General features: G+C 46.2%; 1 protein-coding gene across 2 annotated transcripts in view; it reads right to left on the bottom strand.

Annotated features, from left to right (window-relative positions):
• Sufu (SUFU negative regulator of hedgehog signaling) overlaps positions 1–21,930 on the bottom strand; it is a 96,167-nt gene that overhangs the window by 63,040 nt on the left and 11,197 nt on the right. For both annotated transcript variants that reach the window (XM_055591558.1, XM_055591559.1), the window contains exon 3: positions 3,602–3,738. In XM_055591558.1, the coding sequence (XP_055447533.1) occupies positions 3,602–3,738 (137 nt within the window). The remainder of the gene's footprint in view (positions 1–3,601; positions 3,739–21,930) is intronic.

The following is a 21,930-nucleotide window of genomic DNA, read 5'->3' as shown; positions in this document are numbered from 1 at the left end:
CCAGAGGCTGCTGCTGCGGTCTGATGGCTCGGAGTGGACACTGCTGCCCCGACTCTACACCCACCACAGTTCATTCCTCCTTCCTTTGCTTGCCACTGGCCTGGTGCTAAAAGCGTGCCTGGTATTTGGATCTGGAAAAGCAGGTCTCAACACTCATTTGACTATACTGCTCAACATGCCCTCACATGCAGCTGGGTGGGGAAGAGAGTGGAGCACTCTGTATGAAGCTAATGGGTTTAGAGTGGACAGAAAGGCAAGAGCATAAGACAGAATTCCGATGCCATTTACACATGTAGGGGGCATCTGTGGACATACCAAGCAAAGAACATACATGTTCTGTATAATATAATTATGTGCGACCGTGATAGAACGTAACCACACAGGGATTAGTGAGAGCTACAAGCCACAAGGAGGGGCTCTATCATCAGCCCAGCATGCTCCACTCTGGGAGCCTGATCAGCCTAAATCTAATCTAAAGAGCTGTTAATCATACTATATAGATTCTGCACCTTATTCAAGGTTTACTATCTGGCCCTGCTAAACCACACAGATTCTACTGCATTTAGAACAGGGCTTCCAAGGCAAGTACCTAAATCAACCACATAAAATCAAGGAATAACCAGGATAATGTTACACACCTTTGATCCCAGCATCTAGGAAGTAGAGGCAGGCAGATTTCTGTGAGTTTAAGGCCAGCCTGGTCTACAAAGCAAGTCCAAGGACAGCCAAGGCTTCACAGAGAAACCCTGTCTCAAAAAAAAAAAAGAAAAAAAAAAAGAGTAAAATGAACATAAATGAATATCTAGATACCTGCCATCTTAAACCACTAATAAGATTTTGTACTTTCTTTCTCTCACACATCTTACTTCTTGTTGAGTCATTTAGTATCATTCTATCTATAGACACTTCAGCCTTTATCTCCCAAGAACGAAGCCATTATCCTGTATAATCACAATACCACAAACATGAGAAACTTCACAAACACTAGCATTTCACATACAGCCCACATTCACATTTTCCCAGTTGTCCTGCAAAGGACCTTTTTCTCCCATGGTCCATCAAGGATCAAACATCGATTGTGAACCACCAAGTTGCCTTGAATCTGAGACAGGCCTTGCTAGGTTCAGGAATCCAGGCAGCTGAGCTGTAGAATGCCCACAATGTTCCACATTCGGTTGTAACTCACGCGTGGATCCAGGAAAAGTGCTATTCGGCTGCCTCTCAGCTCGGCTTGCAGCACGTAGAGCCACATGGTAACATTCTGTTAGCAGTGCCCAGTAGTGCTTGATCCTTGGGCTAAGGTACATCTGCTCAGACCTTCTTTTGGCAGGACAGTCCCCACCCTTCTCTCCAAGATGTCTTTATTTTTGTTTTCTGTATATGAGTATTTTCCTTCATGTATGTTTATACACCCATGAAATCCCTCAGCCCATGGAGGGAAAAGAGAGTTGGCTTTCCTGGACCTTGGAGATACAGGAGGTTGTGCTGGGAACTGAACTCAGGTCCTCTGGAAAAACAGTCAGTGCTCTTAACCACGGAGCCATCGCTCACCCTCTCTTCTTCCTATCAATAAATATGTAATCTGTAGAATGAGTCTTTAAGTTCTTGTCTCCTAACAACTTTTTTTAATTTTAATTAACATTATTTACTGAGGATGAAGGGGCACGCCATGGCACATATGTGGAGGTCAGAGGACAATCAGAGGGAGCTGGTTCTCCCCACCATCCAGGTTCCAGGGATCAAATTCAGGCATGACAGTAAGCCCCTTTACCCACTGAGCCACCTCACCAGCTACCTAACACTTTTTTAAAATGTGATAAATTAGATTTATTTGTGTATATGTGTGTGTGAGCACATGTGCTCTGGCATATATATGTGTGGAGATCAGAGGACAACTTGGTAGCAAGAACCTTTACCTACTGAACTATTTCCCCAGTCTCCTCACCATCTTTTTTGTTTTTTCAAGAAAGTTTTTTTTTTTTGTGTGTGTGTGTGTTTCCCTGGATGTCCTGGAACTCACTCTCTAGACCAGGCTGGCCTCAAACTCACGGAAATCTGCCTGCCTCTGCCTCCTAAGTGCTAAGATTAAAGGTGTGTGCCGCAGCCACCACTACTGCCATCACCAGCATCACCAGCGCCACACAACCTTTTTAATCAGTTAAAGAAAAATTGACCAGCTTTGCTATATATCAAGTCTGTCTGAGCCTGTAGAGATGGCTCAGAGGTTAAAAGCACTGGCTGTTCTTCCAAAAGTCCTGAGTTCAACTGCCAGCAACCACATGGTGGCTCATAACCATCTATAGTGAGATCTAGTGCCCTCTTCTGGTGCACAGGCACACATGCAGGCAGAATGCTGTACAAATAATAAATAAATCTTTAAAAAAAAACTGTCAAAAAAGGGAGGGGGAGAAAGTCACTAGTGAGATTAATTCTGTATGTGAATGAATATTTGCAAAGAAAATCGTATTATCCACTGATTTGCATTATAATTTCAAAATGATTTCACATTAGAAATTATTGGCATTTTGTAACATCTATTTTCCACTTCCCTTATCCCTGTCTACCTAAGCAGGTACACAAATGAATGTATTAACAAGCAGTAGAGTACCTGTTTCTACAAGCAAGCCTCATCTTTAGAGCCCCCATTCCCGTAGCAGATCAAATTCTACATCAAAGAAAAATCTATTTTCAGTTAGACCTGGTAGCACAGGCCTATAAGCAGGCTAAAGGGTAAGTTCATGGTCAGCTTGGACAACTTAATGAAACCCTGCTTGAAAGAAAAAATTCGCAGGCTGGATACAGGTCAGTGTCAGAGCACTTGGCTTTAAGACCCAGATTCAATCCCCATGTCATAATACACATTCTGTCTCTCCTCACTTTCCCTTCTCCCTCTCTCACCTAGGTATAGGTATAGGTATGAAACTGTAATCCCAGCACTTGAAGGCTAAGGAAGGTGGATCTACACAGTGAGTTTCAGGCTAGCCAAGGTCATTATGTAAAGTGAGAAAAGGATGGGAAGGTGGAGGAGTGAGAGGGAAGCAGGCTAGACACCAAATCAAAGAAACAAAAATGCAGGTCATGTAAGTACTCTGAACACTAGCCACAGAGAAGTATTCAGGGGCTCCGAAGCCTCCACAGGCTGGAGGATTCTGGCAGACTGAGCTAAGAAAGTTAAGAACATTCCCAGCACAGAGGCCTTACCCAAGATCCATTGCAGCAGTCCCCAGTGGGCACTGCGAGCAAAGGGCAATCTCTTGGAGGGCATTCGAATAATTTAACTCAGTTCTGATTTCAGTGTCCCCTCCTCCCTGCGAGGGAAAGGAACAGCTCCAGTCTCTACTATTCTCCCAGACTAAGCCAAGATTAGCCTACGTGCTTGAGTCCCGGAAACAGACACAGAGACAGCCAGGCCACTAGTTAGGATAGACAGAAACAGTCCCCAGGTATTGGGACACTGACATAGTCATCTGTCTGCTCAGGTCCACATAGTTTTCCACCCACAAAAGGACTCTGTAAACATCAAAACAGACCTGCAGGTTCCCAAAGCCCACCGTGCTGACGGCCACAGGACTAGCACAGCAGCCAGCCTCTGGGCTAGTACCTGACTGGAAGACGTATCGGGCCAGGCCCTGCATCAGCTCTGCGGGCCATGTTGGTGGGGCAGACTCCCCAGTTTCCCTCTTCAGGCGAAATGTCAATTCAAAGCCAAAACCACTTGGTCCGTCTGTTCCTGTAAACCTGAAAGGAATGAAAGACGTTTTCAGTTTAACTGTCACAGACAAAGTTCTGCAGGCTCTGTGTGGGGCCTCCACACGAAATCTTCAATGCAAAGGAAATCCGAGGGTGAAGAAGCCTCTCCGAAGCCTGCTTTACCCTCTAGTGAGCGGACGGTGTACACGTTTGCCGTTATCCCAGCAAACTCCTATACTGCCGCTCTTGAGTTATAACTTCCAGATTTTGCGAGTCCGAGTCCTCACTTTTTCACACCGCTAGCAGCCACTGAGTTTGCTAAGGACACACGCCCCGTGAGCCCACAGCCTGGCTGTGGGCTCCGGGGAAACATGGCTTTCTTCCCCCAACCTCCAGGGACACCAGGACTTCGGTGCACCCTTCGCTGCACTCACTGGCCTCCTGAGTCGGTGTCTGTAGACAGGTCCCAAGGCAGACTGAAATGCTGAGTGGGCCCCTCTCTGCCTAAGGTCGGTACCCTATGAGTCAGCAAGCACCGCTTTCTCTACCCCTCCAAGAACACCCCTCAGTCACTGGACCCAGGGTAAAACATTGCCGGGATAGGGAAGACGATAGTTTGTGCGGCCACACTCCTCAGGGTGACCATTCGCATGAGATCTGAATGCCTGCATCTCCTTGCTAGGAAGTACTCGGGAGCCCTGAAGTCTCAGGGACGTCCCGAAACAGATTACCACCAGACAGGGCAGTGAAGTGTATCCAGGAGCAGAGCCTGGTTGGTGGGGTGCCACACTCAGGTGAGGGAGGTATCCAGGAAGAAGTCCCCAAGGAGTCCATAAAGCTTGGCAGGATGGGAAGGGTTAAGAACTAAAATATGTTCGTCATGTAATTTTGAGTAATTATATCTTGTACAAACATGAACCACAATGACTCTACACGTGTAAACTCCCCAGCATACAAACACGAACCATAAACTAAAACGACAGCCAACACCTTCCCTCCCCTCTTGAGAGCTGAAGACACAATCCCTGTTCAATCCTGGAGCTCCTTGCAGCATCCTTCCTTGGCTACCATTCCCCAGAGGCTAGGATGGGAGACTGGGGAGAAAGAAACCCCCACGCCTCACACACTGACATGAGTCTCAGCTTCGGCTGTGTGGGCAGGTGCGGGTGGATCCCACCCCCTGGCCCTGAGATCCCTTGGCGGAGAGATCATTCGGAGAAGCTGCCTTAACTCAAGAGGCGTCCTTAGAAACCATCACAGTCAAATCCAACTGCATTTTAAGGAAGTCTATGTGGTTTGCCTGTTTTTCTGGTTACCATGTAGGAAGCAGAATCTATTTAGAGGGCACAAATATGGATCTTTGGAAACAAGGCTACAAATTGCGTAAAGTGACACTATTTACACTATTTGTTTCCTTGATGAATTGCCATGTTGGGGTCAAGTCCACAGCTTCGTACAGTGAGGATGCAAAAGCTGCCTCCCAGAGGCCCCAGGTTTGGAAGAGTGTGAAAATCCAGTTATAAGAGATCGACTTTAGAACGCTGAAAGGCTGGGGCATGGTGGTATGCAGCCTTTAATCCAAGCTCTGGAGAGGCAGAGTTCGAAGCCAGTGGTTTTACACAGTGAGTTCTAGGCAAGCCAGGGCTACACAACCCTGTCTCAAAACTCAACAAATAAACAAAACTCTACACAAGGAGATGGGTCACTAGGGCAAAAGGAAGATCTCAAGCAGCCACCAATTAGAGTCGGCTTTGTAAAGTGCATTACACTATTATTCCAAGGCTTTTATCTTAGGCCAAGGAAAATACATGATTTCTAACCACAAAAACTTGAGGAACAGACTAAAGGGAACATACGCGTTAAGGACCAAGCAGTGGAGAATCCACGGATGCAGAGAGAAGCCACTGAGTCATCTGCACTCATCCCACATCTCCCTGGGGAGGGCTGTGTGCACACACGTGCACGCCATCTGCCTCCACGCAGGGTGCTTTCTAAGCCAGCTCTGTGGTGGCAGGCCAGCTCTGACTTGGCTGAGAAGGAGCGATAGCCCCAGCCAGATGGTCTCCACCTGTGTTTGATTACCACCCACCAGGCAGGCTGGACACAACCTCACTACTCTGAAACATGAGTTTGGAATGGCCCAGCCTCAGGGTAAACACACGATCTGGGCCTGTCAGATTTCCCTTCCAGAGCAGGCTGTCCAGGCAATAACAGCCAAGCAACAAGAGCATTCAGTGTCTAAAGTTCTCCGCAGGGGCTTGGCTTGGTCCAGACCGATTCACACAAAGGCTTCTCTGCCAAAGAGGGTATGTCTGACCAGAGAATGGAGTCACTCCAAGGGAACAGCTATCTTTCATGTCTTCTAGGATGAAACATGAGAGCAAAGAGACATGTTCACACACACACACACACACACACACACACACACACACACACACAAAACATGTTCACGCACCCTCCAACAACTCACATGTATATTCATGTTCCTATACTACATATATACAAAAAATAAGTTTGTAGAATAAAAATGTTATAGTAACTTAATTAACTTTTTAAAAAGTTTTTGTTAATTGAGTGCAGGCCGTGCGTCAGTGTTTAAAAGTCCGCAGAGGGGCATTATAATGTCCTTCCCAGGCCATCAGACACTCACCAGACTCAGCCAGAGCAAGCTCCTGCATGCACCACTCACAGCCAGGCTTCTCCACACGCACACGCGTTTTTGCTTTGTTTTGGTGATGTTTGTTTGTTTAGGATATATTCATTAGGCATATGTGCATGTGTAAGGGGGTCAGGGGAGTACATGCCCTGGCACAAATGTGGCCATCAGAGAACAGGTTGCAGGGGCCAGTTCACTCCTTCCACCATGTGGATCCAGAACAGGCTGTCAGGCTTTCAAAAGTCACCTTTCTCACTGAGCCTCCTACCAGGCCTCCTGAAAGACCTTCTATGCCAGACTTTCAGCTTATCTTTTCTATGTGTTTTGTTTTTCCAGCCATGGTCACACTAAATATACCTGGCTGGCTTGAAACTCACCGTCAAGACCAGACTGGCCTTGAACTCAAGATCCACCTGCCTCTGCCTCCCAAGTGCTGGGTTTAAAGGTATGTGCCATCATGCCTGACAACCTTTTCCCAGGTTTTGATATACACATATGGCAGTGTTAACAACTGTATACAGTATCTGATAGATTAACATGCTGTACAGCCTTGTAGCCTAGGACTGACAGACAGTGCCAAATGGCTGTGCTGTCAGGCTACACTACATAGGTTTGTGAAAGTATACTATATGTTCACAAAACAGCACAGCCCGATGATACATTTCCTACAACTTTTCCCCATTAACCAATATATCAGGGTGTATGTCTCACAAGCACGTGACAAAATGTTCAGTGTAAATTGAAGCAAATTAACAACCGTGAGAGCCTGTGCTTACCCATCAGATTAGCAAATATGAAGAAGTATGACACTGCAGTTTGTTGGCGAGGTTACAGGACAGAGGCATTCCCCCAGTGGGGGCACAATCAGTACAACTATTGAGGAGGGGAATTTAGCCACAGCTAACAAAACTACATACACTTTTAGCACCTCTAAGAACTGTACCTCAAACTACTACAGACTACCTACCTACGTGCTCATTCATACACGGTGGTGGTCCAAAGGGTAAACTCAACTATAAGAAAAAAATGAACAAAGTGGGGGTGGGGGCCGGGGTTGAAGGTCATTCGTTTTTTTGTTTTTTAAAGATTTACCTTAATTATGTGTATGTGTATGTCTGTGTGCAGGTATGTACACGAGTGCAAATGACCGTGGAGGGGAGGGGCATCAGATTGCTCTTAAAAGATACAGGCAGTTGTAAGCCACACAAGTGTGGATGCTGGAGACCAAACTTGAACCCTCTGGAAGAACATCAAATACACTTAACCACAGAGCCATCCTGTCCTTTAAGATTTTATTTTCAGTTTTAACTATGTGCATGTGGGGGGGGGGTATGCACGCACACGAGTGCAGGTGGATCTCATGGAGATGCAGTTACAGGCAGCTGGAGGGTGCTGAGCAACAGACATGGGCGTGCTGCAAAAGCAGTCAGCATTCTTAACCACAGAGCCATCGCTCCAGCCCCTGAAGGTCCTTCTCAGCTCAGCAAGGCCAGCCTCGGTGAGACAACCATCTCAAAACAACTCAACTGCACAAGACGAAGCCCACGTGACCAGCCAGCGCAACAGTCAGGACTAACTGGACTCGGCAATGGCTTAAAAAACTTAAAAGGATAGGACATGGGGGGAGGAGGCTATGCTGGGAACTCCTGGGGAATGGAGCAAAGGGGCTGGGGTGGATATGATCCGGAAACACTGCTTACATATATGAAACTTTCAAAGGATAAATAAAATATATTTTTCTTCCTTTTTTAATAATGGAGCTCAGCCATGAGCACTGGCTGTTCTTCCAGAGGACCTGCGTTCGATTCCCAGCATGCAAATGATGGTCACAACCATCTGTAACTCCATTTCCAGGACATCTGATGTGCTTTTTCCCACCTCTGAGAACACCAGATACACAAGCAGTACACATGCACACAGGTAGGCATGGCACTCACACGCTAAGAAACGTCAATGGTAAACAACGTAGGTGCCGCACTCAGACAGATAAACCTAATTTAAAAATTAAAACGGGGCTGCTTGTGCTTTTATCCAACTAGTAAACAAAGGCATGAAAGACAGATGGAAAAAAAAACAAACCAATGCTCTTTGCAGCTCAGAACTTACACTCAGAGTTTTGACATACAAGACACTTAACATGATGGCATTGATAATGAGGTTAGTTCTAATAAAGTTTATAATGGAAAAAAAAAAAGCACCCAGATGAAAACAAGCTGCTAAGACACTAGTGAGTGGAGAAAAGCAAGGGAACACTGCCTGTTCATTTATGTGGGTGCCACACAGGAAGGGCACACCTGGGAAGGAGACAAAATGCCTACAAAAGCAGCGTGACTCAGGTGGGCAGGGCTGGAGACAGGAGAGGTGGTGGTGGTGGTGGTGTTTTTTGTTTTTTTGCTTTTCCAGTAGTAACCTTTGGATACAGTTTGTTGGCCATGTATCTTCAGGAGAAAGACAGAAAGAAAAGAAAACAAACAAACTCTACTAAGTTGGTTTATTGTTACATTAGTATAGGTTAATAATTCTGAAACTACCCAAGTGTAAATGTATGGGGGGGAATGAGAGTCAGATTCCTGTCTGTCAGAGAAGTTAAAAACCGGCAATCAAAACGAAGATGTGAGAACTGGATAGGGAGCTGGAGAGATCACTCAGTAGTTAGAGCACAGCTTGCTCTCCTAAAGGGCCCAGATTCAGGGCCCAGCACCCCTATGGTGACTTACAGCCATCTATAACTGCAGCTCCAAAGGATATGACCTTCTGACCTTAGCAGGCACCAGGCATGCACAAGGTGCATTTACATAAAGAAATGCAAAACATCCATATGAATAAAATAAACATTTTTAAATCTAAAAAAAAAAAAAAAAAGGGCAGTTGGTGGTACACGGCTTTGATCCCAGCAGTTGGGAAACTGGATCTCTTAGTTCCAGGCCAGCCTGGTCATCTACATAGCCAGTTCCAGGACAGCCAGAATTACACAGAGAAACCCTGTCTCGAAAAACCAAAACCAAAACAAGACCAACAACAACAACAAAAAAAAGTGGCTGGAGTGATGGCCAGGCACCTAGGAGCACTTTCTTTGCACCCATGAGGCTGTGGCTCTGAGCACCCACAGAACAAGCCAGGCGTTTCTGAAAATGCAGTAACCAGGCTCTAAGGAGGGCAGAGGCAGGGCTGCTAGGGCTCCCTGGCTTCCACCCTAGCCCAGATGTGAGCGCTACGTTCAGGAACAGACTTCCCGAGGGAGCAGCGTCTCAGCATGAATGCATGGTAGAGTGAGGCTATGCTGGGGGTGGGGGGAGCTTCTAAGAAGCTACTTAATTCATGCGTAATACGTACAGAGCCAAGGGCTTCAACAACACCTGAACAGCAGAACAGCTCGGCGCCAGCTATTATTTACAGTAGCAGTTACTGGCTCTGGGAGCTTACCGTAAGGGAATAATCTTGTATTTGGAAAAAAGCCTTTGGCATAAACATATTCAGTAGTATTTATAAAACAAAAATTGGGGAAAAATTCAGTGTTCTATAAGTGGGAGCTTGTATAAGGCCTGGTGCTTTGTTAGGACACCACCATGGCTAGAAGCCAGGGCTAGCAGGAAGCAGACTGGCCTATGAGCTCTGAGAAGCAGGCTCTCTGTGCACCCCAACCTGGTGAGGACCAGGTTACATGCAAACCCCATACTTGAGCCTCTACTGTTAACTGTCAGGTAAAAATGTAAATGGCAGCTCATCCCCTCATCAAGTCAAGTGATCATGAAGCTGGAATGTCTGTACATGGCTGATGGCAACACAGCAGCTATAGGAAATGTTATAGCTGTTTCCAAAACACAAAACAGAATTGCTGCAATGAGCCAGTAACGCCACGTCTGGGTATCTACACAAAAGCCTGAAAACAGGGGCTTAAACACCCTTGTTGACAGCAGCATTATTCACAATGATGCCGAAGGGTTCACAAACAGTCCAGGCAATCCAAGAGCCTACTGCCAGGTAAGTAAATGGGAAAATGTGCAGATATGCAACAGTCAACTATTCAGCCTTTAAAGGGGGGGGGGCAGGGTGTGGCAGCATATTCCCAACATATGTGAGGTAGGAGCAGAAGGCTCAGCAGCTCACACCCACCCTCAGCTACACAGTGATTTCTGAGGCCAGCCTTGGTGGTACGAAAGCCTGTCTCAGACACAAGCACATGCACACAGACAGTCTGACCCACACCACAGGGATGAGTCTTGAAGACGTCTTGCTAAATGAAATAAGCCTGACACAAAGGAGCAACACCCCCATGCGTCAACTAGAGTAGCCAGAGTCAGACAGAAAGTAGAGCCCTGACTTCGAGGTGTTGGGAGACACGGAGAATGGGAAGCTATTATTTGAAAGGATCTAGTTTCAACAGGGAAAATTTAAAAGTTCCAGAAACTGAAGGCGGTAACGGCTGTACACTAATATAAAAACTTAATTTCACTAAACAATTCCTAAAGATGGCGGCAATGGTAATTTTCAAATCATGAGCATTTTACCATAAATGAATGGGCATTTAAAAAAAATGAATTAATGTTGGGTGGTGGTAGCTCACAGGTTTAATCCCAGCACGTAGGAGGCAGGGACAGGCAGATCCCTGAATTCCAGGCCAGGCTGGTCTACAGAGGGAGTTCCAGGACATCCAGGACTACACAGAAAAACCCTGTCTTGAAAAATAAAACAAGAAAAACCATGAAGCAAAAGCTAACAAAAGTTATCAAAATACCTGTAGTTGGATGCAATGTGTCACCTTGGTCTTAGCTACTCAGAAGGCTGACACCGGAAGACGAGTCCCAGGAAACTAGACCGAGGAGGGTGCATGCGCACACAATAAATAAACGTCCTAACAAATTATAAATAAATAGCTAATGGATGAGGTGGAACGGCAAGTCTGCCAGGAGCAGCAAGGAAGCCGGGCAGCGAGGACATCCCAACAGTCTCAGTGTGTTGGCCCTTGCATGCTACAGGGTGAACTCCAAGGCCATTGGACTCCAGGGTCCCAGTAAGAGGCTGGATGAGAGAGAAACAACACAGACACAGGCTGCCAAGGCCAGTGAGCTGATGCCAGCTCTAGCTCCCCCGCCTTCTGTGGGCCCCAGTTTCCTCACCAACACACTGGGACAAGGACAGTCTCCACCAGAGCGATGGATTTTCAACCTCAGGTGGAGAACAGCTTTGACCTATCTTCTTAGAGCCAGCTGGAAGCCACCTGTCTTGCCCTGCCACACCTCCAGGGTTGCAGGGGCTGCTGTTTCCTTAACTTTGGGACTCTGGGGCTTTGGGGACACAGTCCTTCAAGAGCCACTGGCCAGAGGCTACTAGCTTTGTCCAATGTCCTGGCTTTGGATCCCTTTCAGAGCCCTCAAACATGGCCTGAGACTTTTTGATGGCTACTGTTCTCTGAGTGACAACAGCTCAACAGTGGAATTCTATAAATAAACTGAATAAACGTCAGCAGAGGGGATGTTTTCATTTTGAACTACTCAGATAATATCATTAGCCATTTGGAAACACTGTTTGATGACAACAGTATTATACTGTAAAACTTAGCAAAAAAAAAAAAAGGACTAAACTAAAATTTTTGAGATACGTTTATATGGCAATATTCTTCTAGAATTAAGACTTCTTTAAGCCAGGCAGGTGGTGCACGCCTTTATCCCAGCGCTTGGGAGGCAGAGGCAGGCAGCTCTCTGAGTTCAAGGCTAGCCTGGTCAACTGAGTGAGTTCCAGGACAGATACGGCTACACAGAGAAACTCTGTCTCAAAATAAAAACAAACAAACAAACAAAATGACTTCCTTAAAACTGAGTTCTACTGAACCATTTTCCATAACCTTTATAAAATGAGAGAAAAGCTGGGTATGGTACCATCAACCATATTTCTAGTATTTGGGGAGGTTAAGGCAGGAAGATCAGGAGTTTAGGTTATCCTCAGCCACACAGGAAATTCAAGGCCAGCCTGGGCTATATTCGACTCTTAAAAACAAAAAATTAAAAAGGGGGGTGGGATGGCAAAGAGGAGTCAGGAAGGAAAAACAAAAATGCTATTATCGTACAACCAGGGGTAGACCCTGTGGAAGGTCCTGGGTTCGGCTCCCAGCAAAGGAAGAGAAGAACTGAGGCGGGATCAAAGAGCACATGCTCACTCTAGAGCTGAGGACGTTAACTCTGAGTTTCCCACGCTTGCTTTCTGCTACACTCTGTCCAATCAGATTCATGGCATCTGCCTCACTGGAGAATCGCTTCCTGAGATGCCTACCCAGAAGCCAATGGCCACATTCCCATCGCATTCCTCAGGTTCAAAACCAGCAGCTCCCAGGGCAGATTCCACTAAGAATCCAGCCAAATGAACCCTCCTGCTCCCGATACTTTAGCGGCTTAACTCTGTCCTGGGCTTTCAGTGAGCAGAGAGCTTCCCAGACTAGGCCAGGAGAAGCGGACCCTTTCCTACAGGGCAGTGGAGGCTCAGTCCACCCTCCCCTGTGGGAAGAGCTGCTAGACCTTGCTCCCTCCATTCCCAGCCACCTCCAGAGGGCACATAGTCAAACCCAGGGGAATCCCGAGCCAGCTAGGCAAGCTATTAAGAACTCTGCTGTGTTGGGGGATAGAGAGCTGGCTCAACGGTTAAGAGTACTGGCTGTTCTTCCAGAAGACCCAGGTTCAATTCCCGGCACCCATATCAGCTCACAGCTGCAACTCCAGTTCAAGGGATCTGACACCCTCACACAGACATACATATATGCAGGTAAAACACCAATGCATAGAAAATAGGATAAATAATTAAAAGAAAGAAAGAACTGACATGAAGCTGGGTGTGGTAGCGGCACATGTCTTTAGGCACTCAGGAGGCAGAAGTACTCAGATCTCTGAGTTCGGCGTCAGCCTGGTCTACAGAGCGAGTTCCACGTCAGCCAGGGCTAACAGAGAAACCCTGTCTCAAAAAACAACAACAACGAAAATAGATTTAAAAAATAAAAAGAACTCTGAGGGAAGGCCGCCATTCCTCATTCTGACTTAAGTCAACAACCTTACAATAAGAAGACAAGATAAGCCAATGATGGCAAGTCACAATTCAATTTGGGAAGTGTGCCTCTCTTGCACAGGTGTATAGCTCAAGGGCTTCTTAAGGCTGACCCAAGAGCCAGAAGTCTGCCCACAGGCCTTTTGTCCACCTACCATCTCCTAAGACTTTGAGCAGCCAGGTGCCTCAAGACACCTGAAGCAGGTAATTCAAAGACACAATCTTCAGCATCTCAGTTCCCCAAGGGCAAGGCTGTACTTTGCATGTGTGCTGGGCAACAGGGTACACCGTGTCAATGTTGAGCAACGCTAAGTGGTGATGACATTCCCTTGGCTTCAAGGAGCTGCTCAGACCTTGACATTAAATAACAAACAAGCAATGGTAAGCGTCATGAGCTTTCCTCTGACTGTCGAAGTTGCATTCAAATATCCTTCTGATGCTACCATGGCCATGGCTGCAGCCACCAGTCACCGCGGTTCTGTGGCCTTCGCACTAGGGAAACTTGCCCTACCGCGCACTCTTGCTCTCATACAGCATTCCTGTGCTCCCTGCATCAGTCAACCACGAATTCACCATCAGTTTGTTTTCAAAGTGAAACTTAATTTTAATATTTTATGTGTAATGGTGTTTTGTCTGTATGTATGTACACACGCCATATGTGTATCTGGTATTGGAGAAGGTCAGAAGAAGGCACTGGATCCTCTGGAACTGGTTTGTCTTGACTGCCACATTCTTTTTGAAGTTTTTGTTTATTTTTATTTTATGTGTGCGGGGACGTTTTGCCTGAATGTATCTGTGTACCATGTGTACGTCTAGTGCCCAAGGAGGCCACAAGAGGGCATTAGACTCTCTGAACTGGAGTTCCAGGAGGTTGTGAGCTGCCATTGGGTGCTAGGAACCAAACTCAAGTGCTCTTAACCACTGAGCTACCTCTCCAGTACGGTTACACTTCCCACACTGCCTTCAGACTGCATGCTCAGCTACCCTCCAGCCTCCTCTTGTGCCACACTGGCCTTCCCCCATTCCTCCTAGAACGCCTCAGGGTCCCTCCTGCTTTGACTTTGTATGAGCACCTTTTACTACTTCGATTTGCCCCGTAGTTAGATGGTCAGGGCTCTAAGCACCGACCTTCCAGGGAACAGCAGAACAGTATGACCAACGGCCCTAGAGTTGTACAACATGACAGCCCTGGCACCAAGGTCTCATTTTAAAGCTTCACACAAACCAATGTGGGATGCACTATGAAATATACCCTCTCTCTCTCTCTTTCTCTCTCTCTCTCTACATATATATATATGTATATATATAATAGGATATATATATAAATATATAATATATATATATTCATCTTAATCTCAGCTACTCTCTTAATACTTCGCCCCCCACTCTATTTTTAACCCAATACCTGCACTCTCTAAAACTATAAATACATTGTAATGTCTTCCCCTAAGAATTGAAGATTCAGGGAAACAGAAACCCAGCCTGCCTTACTCTCCAGGGCACTCCAGCACTGACCAGAGAACAAGACCTTTTCAATAATACACCCTGGAAACTCAGGTAACAAGATGAAGAGCTTCGTCTCTGCACCTCAAGCCAAGTTTATACCTCTTTACCCTCATCACACATCACCCTCAGAAAGAGGCTTGACTTGGCCCTGGACTGATTCTCCAGAGTCGGGGCCTGAATGAAAGAAATGCTCTCACCTGAGCTCAGTGCTCAGACTTGGAGCTGAGCCACACTCCTTCCCTCTGAAGATGAGAGCCCTTCTGCAAAAGTAGGAGCCATGGAGCGAAAACCGTCTCCAACTTACTTGCTCAGCACATCCTGGAGTCATCAGGGAAACACCAATGCATAAAGTAGATAAATATATCTATTTGGATCTCTCTGCGTTCAAGGCCAGCCTGGTCTCCACAGTGAAACCCAGTCTCTCTAAGAAAGGAAAGGACGAAGAAAGGAAAAAGGAGAAAAGAGAAAAGAAAAGAAAGAGGAAGCAAAAGAGGGCCATACTCAAGGGCTGTTTGAGGAAACACCTAAGGAGGAAGGGAGCCAGGGGTGAGATTATCTATTGGCAAAGGCCTTGAGCCAGAAGAGAGAAGAGAGAGCAGAGTGAGGGAGGAGACATAGTGAAGGTGCTGGATCTTGACTTGAGTACAACAGGATGTTTCTGAGCAGAGACTAACTATACGACATGTGATAAATACTGTCCCTGGTCAAAGAACTAGTACAAAACCCACATCACCCACCCTTCTAGAAATGTGTAACTCTAAAGATGCAGCTGCCACCTTCCTGATAGGCCCTTTCCCTATGTGAACCCCTGGTTAAAGAATGAAAAATTTCCAGACAAGGGTGGAGATCCAGGGTCTGCAACCCGATCTTGGAAATGCTAGAGCAGGAAGGAGACAGAGTTCGGCACGCCAAGGTGTCGCCTGTCAGCTTTCACTAAGCGTTTCCCCATCTACCAGCCAAGCCTTCAGAGGCGATTAGAGTCCTATCTGCAGCCAGCAGAAAGTGGAGCCAGCCGCTGGAAGGGACCTGAATACCAAGGCAGACCCCTTCTCCAGCAGTCCTTTCATCTCACAGCCCTGACCCCCGAGCTCCTGACCTTACACTGGAAGGCCTGAGGAAGAGGCAGGGCTCCCAGCAGCACCAGGTAGAGCATGGAGGTCAGTTCTGGAAATCATAAACAACTCTTTGATTTGAGGGCTCTTTCTGAGGTAAGGCTAATTCTATGGCCAGGGACTGTGACCCCTAAACAATGGTAATAGGAAAAGAAGGATCTCTGAGTATTACATTAAAAGCCTGGAGCCCAGCATGCTCCACTTTCTAGGAAGCTGTTATGAACCCAAGTCCTCATTGTCAAATGGCCAACTGGCCTTGCCTTAAATCTAGGCTGACCACATTTCTAAGCCTCTGGATTCCTTCTCCACAAGGCCTAAGGCATGAACTCTACAGGCAGAGACAGTCAGGCGCCGTGAGGACCTAAGTCTCTGAAGTGGTATCAAGTCCACCTCCTACATGGACACTTCAGCCAAAAGAGGCAGTGAAGAGCAGGATCTGCTGTTGTTCATTATCACAAACCTCAGGCTCAGAACCTATACCAGCAACAGTGCTCTATGCAATGAAGAAACGCCTGGCCCTTGGAAAGACATCCCAGCATTCATGCTGGGTGGAAGTAGTTGGGCCTGCCTACTCATCACCTGGTAGACATGTGTCAGAAAGGGCAGGAGGTCATCCTTTCTTCTAAGCCCAACGCCAGGGATCACATTCCTTGACTTTCTAGGCAGCATGGACAGTCTCACAAGACTAGCTTAAAATGTAGCCCGTTTATTTCAGCAGCTAGGGTGACACTCACCACAGCGTTTGTTCATTGTGTATCCTAGGCAGGAGGACCCTGAGTGACTGCTGAGCAGTCAGGAGCGTTTGCTGCCCTCGAAGAGGATCACAGTTCAGTTTCCAGTGCCCACGTCAGGCAGTGGCTCACAGCAGCTTGTAACTCCACCTCCCTCTTCTGGCTCCGTGGGCACTCCCACTACACATCCCTACTTCCCAAGTGCTGGGATTACAGTCACATGCCACCATGTCCAGCTGAATATTGACCTTTTCAAGGGAAAGGTGACATGATCAATGTATCAAGACTGCTATAATCATACATGAAAGCATGTTTATGATTTTATTTAAAGACTCTAGGATCCAGGCGACCTTGCCTGTAATACTACACTCAGGAGGCTGGTGCAGAGGATTTCTAAAGGTCAAGAAATCCTCCTGCCTGGGTCTATTAATCATGGTTCTCTAGAGGAACAGGCCTGATACGATGAATGTGTGTGTGTGTGTGTGTGTGTGTGTGTGTGCGTGCGCACACGCACGCACAATTTATTAGAATGGCTTTATTAGACTGTAATCCAGTTAGTCAAACAATTGCTATTAGTACAACAGAAAGTCCAAGAACTCAGTAGTTGTTCAGTCCAAGAGGCTAGACGTTTCAGCTGTATACAGATGTTTCTTCAGTATACACTGGAATTCTAAAGAAGTAGGTTCTAGTGGCTGGAGAGATGGCCTGGCAATTAAGAGCTTTGGCTGCTCTTCCAGAAGACCTAAGTTGAATTCCCAGGACCCACATGGCAGCTCACAGCTATCTTTATAGACAGCTGTTCCAGACAGCCTCATGTACATGCAGGCAAAACATGAATGCACATAAAATAAAACAGTTAAAAAAGAAGATGAAGAAGGTTCTAACCCCAGTGAAGGAATGGACTTGCCAGGAAGCAGGCAAGAGCAAAGCTTCCTTCTTCCATGTCTTTTATATAGGCTGCCAGCAGAGGTGACTCAGTTTAAAGGTGGACTTCCCACTTCAGAAGATCCAGATTAATGGTGGGTCTTCCCACTTCAAATGATTTAATTAGGTAAAGTCCCTCACAGGTGTGCCCAGTGCTTGGTTCTTAGATAATTTCAGATGTAGTCAAGTTGACAACCAAGAATATCCATCACACTGGGGTACATAACCAAGATCTTGTCTAAAAAAAAATAATAATAATAATAATAATAACAACAACAATAATAATAAAACTCAGGCATGGTGGTTCAAACCTTTAACACCATCATTAATGGACATGAAGGCAGGAGAGTTGAAATTCAAGGACAGTATGGCTACAAAGTAAGCTGACGCCAGCCTATATTCACATTAAAACCAGTGTTCAAAAAAAAAAAAAAAAAAAAAAGGTTGGGTAGAGTCTTTCAGAGGCCCTCTATGGTAGGCTTCTGTCCTGTTCCTGTTTTCTCCCTCTTCCCAGCAGGTATAAAGGTAGATGCTGAGACTCATAGCCAAACTTTGGGCAGAGTGCAGGGAATCTTATGAAAGAATCTTATGATAGAAAGACCTGGAGACAGGAGCTAGGAGAGCAACAGAACCAAAAAATCTGGGCACAGGGTCTTTTCTGAGACTGATACTCTAACCAAGAACCATGCATGGAGATAACCTAGAACCCCTACACAAATATAGCCCATGGCAGCTCAGTCTCCAAGTGGGTTCCCTAGTAATGGGAACCGGGGCTGTCTCAGACATCAACTCAGTAGCTGGCTCTTTGATCACACACCCCCCCATCCCCAAGGAGGGGTAGGGCAACTTTACCAGTTCACAGAGGAAGACAATGCAGCCAGCCCTGCTGAGACCTAATACCTAATAGGCTAGGGTCGTATGGAAGGGCAGGAAGACCTCCCCTATCAGTGGATTGGAGGAAGGGCATGGGAGGAGAAGCTGGAGGGAGGGAGGGAGGTAGGGATTGGGAAGGGACAAAGGAAGGGGCTACAGCTGGGATACAAAATAAATAAATTGTAATTAAAAAATGCAAAAAAAAATGCTGGGCATAGTAGTGCAAGCCTTTAATCCCAGCACTTTGGAGGCAGAGTCAGGCGCATTGCTGAGTCTACAAAGTGAGTCCAAGATAGCCAAGGCTACACAGAGAAACCCTGTCTCAAAAAACCAAAACAAACAAATAAACAAAAAAACCTAGTGTTCATATCAGTGTCATTCAAATATCACCCGAACCTAAAAACAAGATGTCCTTAAGAAATAGGACAATAACTAGGCCACCTTTAACTCCATATGGCAGATCACAACTGTCTCTAACACCAATTCCAAGGGATCCAACACCCTCATTCTAGTCTGGTGACACACATATGGCATACATGTACACACACAGATGTAAATAAAGACAATAAAAATAGGTCTCTTAAAGTAAAGCACTAAAGGATCCGTGAGAGAGAGAGACACAGTGTGTGTGTGTGTGTGTGTGTGTGTGTGTGTGTGTGTATGTTAACTGAATATAAACACAGAAGAAAAAGTTCTTGGGTAGCAAGGACTGGGGTATATTATATAAATTAGGCTGCCCTGAAACTTACTGTCTAGCTCAGGTTGGCTTCATAATCCTCTTGTCAGCCTCCCAAGTGCTGGGATTAGAGGCATGTGCCATACCTGGCTGAAACATGTCTTTGGGGTTTGTTGAAGGGACTCTAGCCAACTTAAGCATGGCTTGCAATGGCCTGGCAGGCCTTGTGCTTCTCTCCTATTCCCTCTGCTTTGCCTAAAGAAAAAAAAAGTTAGATTACATTCCTAAAGCTACCCACCAAGGTCTATTTCCTTATTGGCCACTTCCTCCTCCTGAGGCTGACAACCAAGGTCCAGCTATCAAAGCACTGAAGATCAACAATCAAAAGACCCCATTGGCTCATCTAACATGCCAAATTAAAATGAAACACATCATCCTAACTAACACAGTTTCCCTTTTTTAACGGGAAGCCTCAGAAAGAATGACCAGACACCCCCACAATCCTGGCAAAGACATGCTGTGGGCTTGTAGAACACTGGACACATTCCTGACCACACATGGAGGATGACCATCTCAATTTGCCAGCCATGCCAGTAACAATCATGCCACCGCCGTGCCTTACAGAGCTGCAGACTTCCCGGGTGGCCTTCTGAAAACACACAACAAGATCAGAGAAGCCTTAGACTTAAGAGTTGACACAAGAACTGGGCACGGTGGCACATGCCTTTAATCCCAGCACTTGGGAGGCAGAGGCAGGTGGATTGCTCTGAGTTCGAGGCCAGCTGGTCTACAAAGTGAGTCCAAGAGAGCCAGGGCTACACAGAGAAAGCCTGTCTTGAAAAACAAAAACAAACAAAAAACATGTTGACACAAGATCCTGTAGTCACCGTCCAGATGTCATCAGCATCCATGACCCAGGAAAACTTTCTTCTCTACAGAGTTGCTTCAACCTCCAGTGCAGCATCTTCCCTACTAGGCACATCCTGTGGTTAACTCTACTCGGTCATGACTACACCATCATGATATCTCTGAATTTAGGTGCATAATTATACTTATTTATGATTTATACTTAGATAGTATCTTCTATACTTTTAGCAGGAGGCTGTTTATCAGCCTGAGCCTCATGAGTGCTGCTGGGCAGGTGGCGGTGTCTACATGCCTCCCGCCTCTGTTCTTGCACTCAAAAATGGAGCCAAATGTTACTTATAACACGGAGTTAACCAGGGTAACGCACAGCTTAAAAACCACAGCTTCACTCAATAGGGAGTAATTAGGTTGAGGCAACAGCTTCTCATTTTGTTATCCATCCTCTAAGCACTTAACCTAGAACCTGAATATATTTCTTTGCTACCCAGAAGCTCCCTTATTCATGGGGATCTCTTAGAAGCACTCCAGTAAGACAGGAGCTAAGCTCCCCCTTAAGCAAAGGGCCAGAGTGAAGCTAATTTTTCATTAATATTATTGCATGTGTATATGTGCGGAGGGCCAAAGACAGCTTCCCAGGACAGTTCTCTCCCTCCACCTCTTCATGGGTTCCAGGGCTCAAACTCAGGTTATCAGAGGTTATAGATAGTTGTGTTTTAAGAGCTGGACACTGGGAAGTGAACTTGGGTCTGCAAGTGGGGTACACTCTCTTAACCACTGAACCATTTCTTCAGCCCCCAGGGTTGTGAAGTTAGCTTTGTTTTTGTTTTTTCGAGACAGGGTTTCTTTGCGTAATCTTGGCTGTCCTGGAACTCACTCTGTAGACCAGGCTGGCCTTGAACTCACAGAGATCCACTGCCTCTGCCTCCTGAGTGCCGGGATTAAAGGCATGTGCCACCACCTCCTGGCTGAATTTAACATTTTTATTTATGTGTATGTATGTATGTATGTATGTATGTATGCATGCATGCATGTATGTATGTGTGTATGTATGTGGCTATATGCATGTGGCTCTGAGTGTGTGGGTGCTCACAGAGGTCAGAGAGGGTATTAGATCTCCTGGAGCTAGAGTTGTGGACAGTTGTGTACTTCCTAGTGTGAGTGTGAGGAACCAAACTCAGGTCCTCTGGACAAGCAGCACATGCTCTTAACTGCTGAGCCAGCTCTCCAGGTCCTGATATTATGAACTTTAAAGACAGTTCAAAGTTCAATAAAGCTTTGCTGGTGTGTGTGCTGCACACCAGCAGGTCTCTAGGTCTGACAGGCAGCTCAGCAAGCTGCAGTTATTTGGAGGGTAAGGAGACTATTCATCGGGGCTCAGGTCAGAAAGGCCAAGATCATTCTAGTCTTATCTCAGGGTCACAGATCAGAACTGAGATGCCTCAAACAGAAAATGTAGCTCTAGTTCAGCAGCAGAACGCAGGCAGGAATTTAGGAGTCAAGGGTTAGTCAGCATTTTAGAATAAGAATGTTGGACAAGGAAGGTGGTGGCAAACTCAGACAACACAGGAAGTATGAAGACAGGCATTCATGACATTGAAGGCAGGCTCGGAATGCACTTGGTTGTAAAAGCCTGTCTACCATGCACAAAGCCCTGGGTTTGATCCCTAGCATCCCATAAACCAGGCATGGTTCAGGGAATGCCTATAATTCTTGTACCTGGGAGGTGGAGGCAGGAGGATTAGGCATGCTCCATCATCCTCGGGTATATAGTTTTCAAGGTCAACCTGAAATCCTGTCTCAAAAAAAAATATAGATAGATAGATAGATAGATAGATAGATAGATAGATAGATAGATAGATAGATAGA

This window comes from Psammomys obesus, unplaced genomic scaffold (genome assembly GCF_907164565.1).
Source record: "Psammomys obesus unplaced genomic scaffold, mPsaObe1.curated_primary_1811, whole genome shotgun sequence".
Taxonomy (NCBI): domain Eukaryota; kingdom Metazoa; phylum Chordata; class Mammalia; order Rodentia; family Muridae; genus Psammomys; species Psammomys obesus.
This window is presented reverse-complemented; position numbering and strand designations above follow the sequence as displayed.